This window comes from Dendrobates tinctorius, unplaced genomic scaffold, assembly GCF_039654945.1.
Source record: "Dendrobates tinctorius isolate UK_male_01 unplaced genomic scaffold, ASM3965494v1 ptg000008l, whole genome shotgun sequence".
Taxonomy (NCBI): Eukaryota; Metazoa; Chordata; class Amphibia; order Anura; family Dendrobatidae; genus Dendrobates; species Dendrobates tinctorius.
Window position 1 is genome coordinate 77,119,996 of NW_027361676.1, and position 2,505 is coordinate 77,122,500.

Sequence of the window (2,505 nt, forward strand, 5' to 3'; positions counted from 1 at the left end):
AACGTGGTGATCCGGCGGCTCTGGAACAAGGTGGCCGCATCACTGATGGATGGCTGGGACAACACCTCTCCCCTGGTCCGCAAGGATTTTCGTAAGTATTTAAATGCAGTGTGATGCAGCAGTGATCTTGGCCGGGATCACCCAACTGTGTGTGATGCTATTAACTCCATGGAGTTTCTATCATCACACACAGTTGGATGATCACAGCCTCCAGTGCATAGTCTTACTTTTTTTCTTTTTTTTTTTTTCCTCCACAGTGAACAAAGTCAGAACCCGTTGGCGCTCGATGAAGGACCGCTTCAACAGGGATATCCGTCAGGAGAATCAGGTTCGCAGTGGTGCTGCGGCAAGGACCGGCACGAAGTACAGATACCATCGTGCCTTGGCATTTTTAAGACCGGTCCTTGCCTCCCGAACGTAAGTATTTTCTAGTTGTATTGTGTTTTATTCTGTGCTTTTCTATTCCACAGGAGTTGGCGATTGTTAATTTATGGTAGTAATTTCTTTCTTTTCTTTTCACAGCACCTGGAGCAGCACCCTGCAACCTGGGCCCGAAGCGGTCCTTCATCAAGCTGCCCCAGACCCCTCCCGGCCATCCATCAGCGAGGAAGCACCTTGCAGGTCTGCACCACAGTCATCTGGAGACCAGGAAGCTGGTCGCTCAGGTGTTCCCCTGTCCCAGGTCTCTGCCACTGGTTTTGCGGGCACTTCCCGCCAGCAGCGGCAGAGGACCTCGGACAGGCCTCTCATGCCCGAGTTCGTTGAATTGAGCTCGGTCTTTCAGAGTAGCCTCAAGGCACTCTCCGATAGACTTGAGAGTGGTTTCCTCCTTTTGGACCAACGCTACAAGTCTATCGAGGGTCGCCTTGAGCGCCTGGAAGTCGACCTCGCCAGACCAGCGCATCATTTTTATACCCAAATAGCTCGGGACACGGCGGAACACCTTACCCCTGACCTCCAGTTTACTGTCAGGCAGGCCTGCAACAATGCTTTTATGCAGGCTATGCAGCAGAGTAGGATTATGCAGCAGTCAGCGGTGGCATTTCCACCGGTGCCACCCCTGACTCGTTTTACAGCATTACCTACTTCTGCTGCATATCACTGCACAGCCACCACACTTCCAAGCCTCGCCGGACACCAATATACCGCCCCAAGTCTGAGTGCAGCTGGACACTTACCCGCCAACACCATGCCAAGCGCTGCTCCTGCCTGGCCCACCACTGCTGCCGCCACCACCACTGGATGGCCCGTCGTCACCACCCCTGCCTGTAGCGCCGCCACCACCACCACCAGCGGGAGGACCACCCCGGTATGGACCGCCACAGCCACCACGCCTGCATGGACCGCCACCACCACCAGCACCACCACCTCGGAGCAGCATCAGCTGGGGGACCCGCATTCAATATTTACGGCCCCTGCCAGGACATCCACCACCACCAGCATGCCACAGCAGGTACAAGATCCTGGCAGGCGGTCCACAAGCGCCAGGCGGTCCCCCAGCTCCAGCCAGTCCACAGCCTCCAGGCGTTCCAGAGGCTCAAGGCGGTCCAGAGGCTCAAGGCGGTCCAGAGGCTCAAGGCGGTCCCCGGGGTCTAGCCAGTCCTCAGGCTCTAGCGAGGACAGCAGCAAGACGACGGGCCACCGTCATAAAAAAACAAAGAGGAGGACTCTGACCCTCCCTCCTCCATCACCTCCCACTTCACAACTTTCCTTGCCTCGGCTCCCTTCCCCCACTTCTTTGGTTCCTCCTTCCCCTAGAACCCCTTACTCCACCCAAAGCCGTTCCTCATCCCTCCACACCCCCCAGTTTCCACCAACTAAAAAATAAGTAAAATAAATGTTATATTTTTATTTCAAAATAATGTTTGGTTATTGTGTCTTTCGCCGCCTGCACACACTGCGCCGTACACTATGGTTTGTTTTTCTTTAGTTTATACCGGAAGGTCAGCCATCCAACTCTGAAAGGGATACTATATTTCATTTTTTTTTTTTTTTTATTTATATATATATATATATATATATAAATAAAAAAAAAATGAAATATAGTATCCCTTTCAGAGTTGGATGGCTGACCATCCGGTATAAACTAAAGAAAGGGAAACCACCATAAAAAAAAAAAAATATATATATAAATATATATATATATATATATATATATATATTTATATATATATATATATATATATATTTATATATATATATATTTTTATATATATATATTTATATATATATATTTATATATATATATATACATATATTTATATATATATATATATATATATATATATATATATTTTTTTTTATGGTGGTTTCCCTCTCTTTACTTTAACCTGGGCAGGTGAGTAGTGGAGTTTATTAAGACACAGTACACTGGGTACAGGTATAAAAGAACATGTATTTTATTTTTAACAAACAACAAAACTATTAAACCATTTGATCCTGCCATGCTACACGACCCACATCGGATAAAAAGAAGTCCGCAAATTGGTCCCTCATTTGGGCAAC

General features: G+C 47.6%; 1 protein-coding gene across 1 annotated transcript; it reads left to right on the forward strand.

The window, feature by feature from the left end:
• Nucleotides 1-257: 257 nt before the first annotated feature.
• LOC141092599 (uncharacterized) lies at nt 258-1,927 on the forward strand. The gene is made up of 2 exons (XM_073578927.1): nt 258-417; nt 523-1,927. Exons 1-2 carry the CDS (start codon nt 287-289, stop codon nt 1,826-1,828), a joined length of 1,437 nt encoding a protein of 478 aa, XP_073435028.1. The 5' UTR covers nt 258-286; the 3' UTR covers nt 1,829-1,927.
• Nucleotides 1,928-2,505: the final 578 nt, after the last annotated feature.

Coding starts and splice junctions, on each gene's coding strand:
- LOC141092599 (XM_073578927.1), top strand. CDS start 287: ATGAAGGACCGCTTCAACAGGGATATCCGTCAGGAGAATCAGGTTCGC. Junction 418..522: donor CCGGTCCTTGCCTCCCGAAC/GTAAGTATTTTC, acceptor TTCTTTTCACAG/CACCTGGAGCAGCACCCTGC.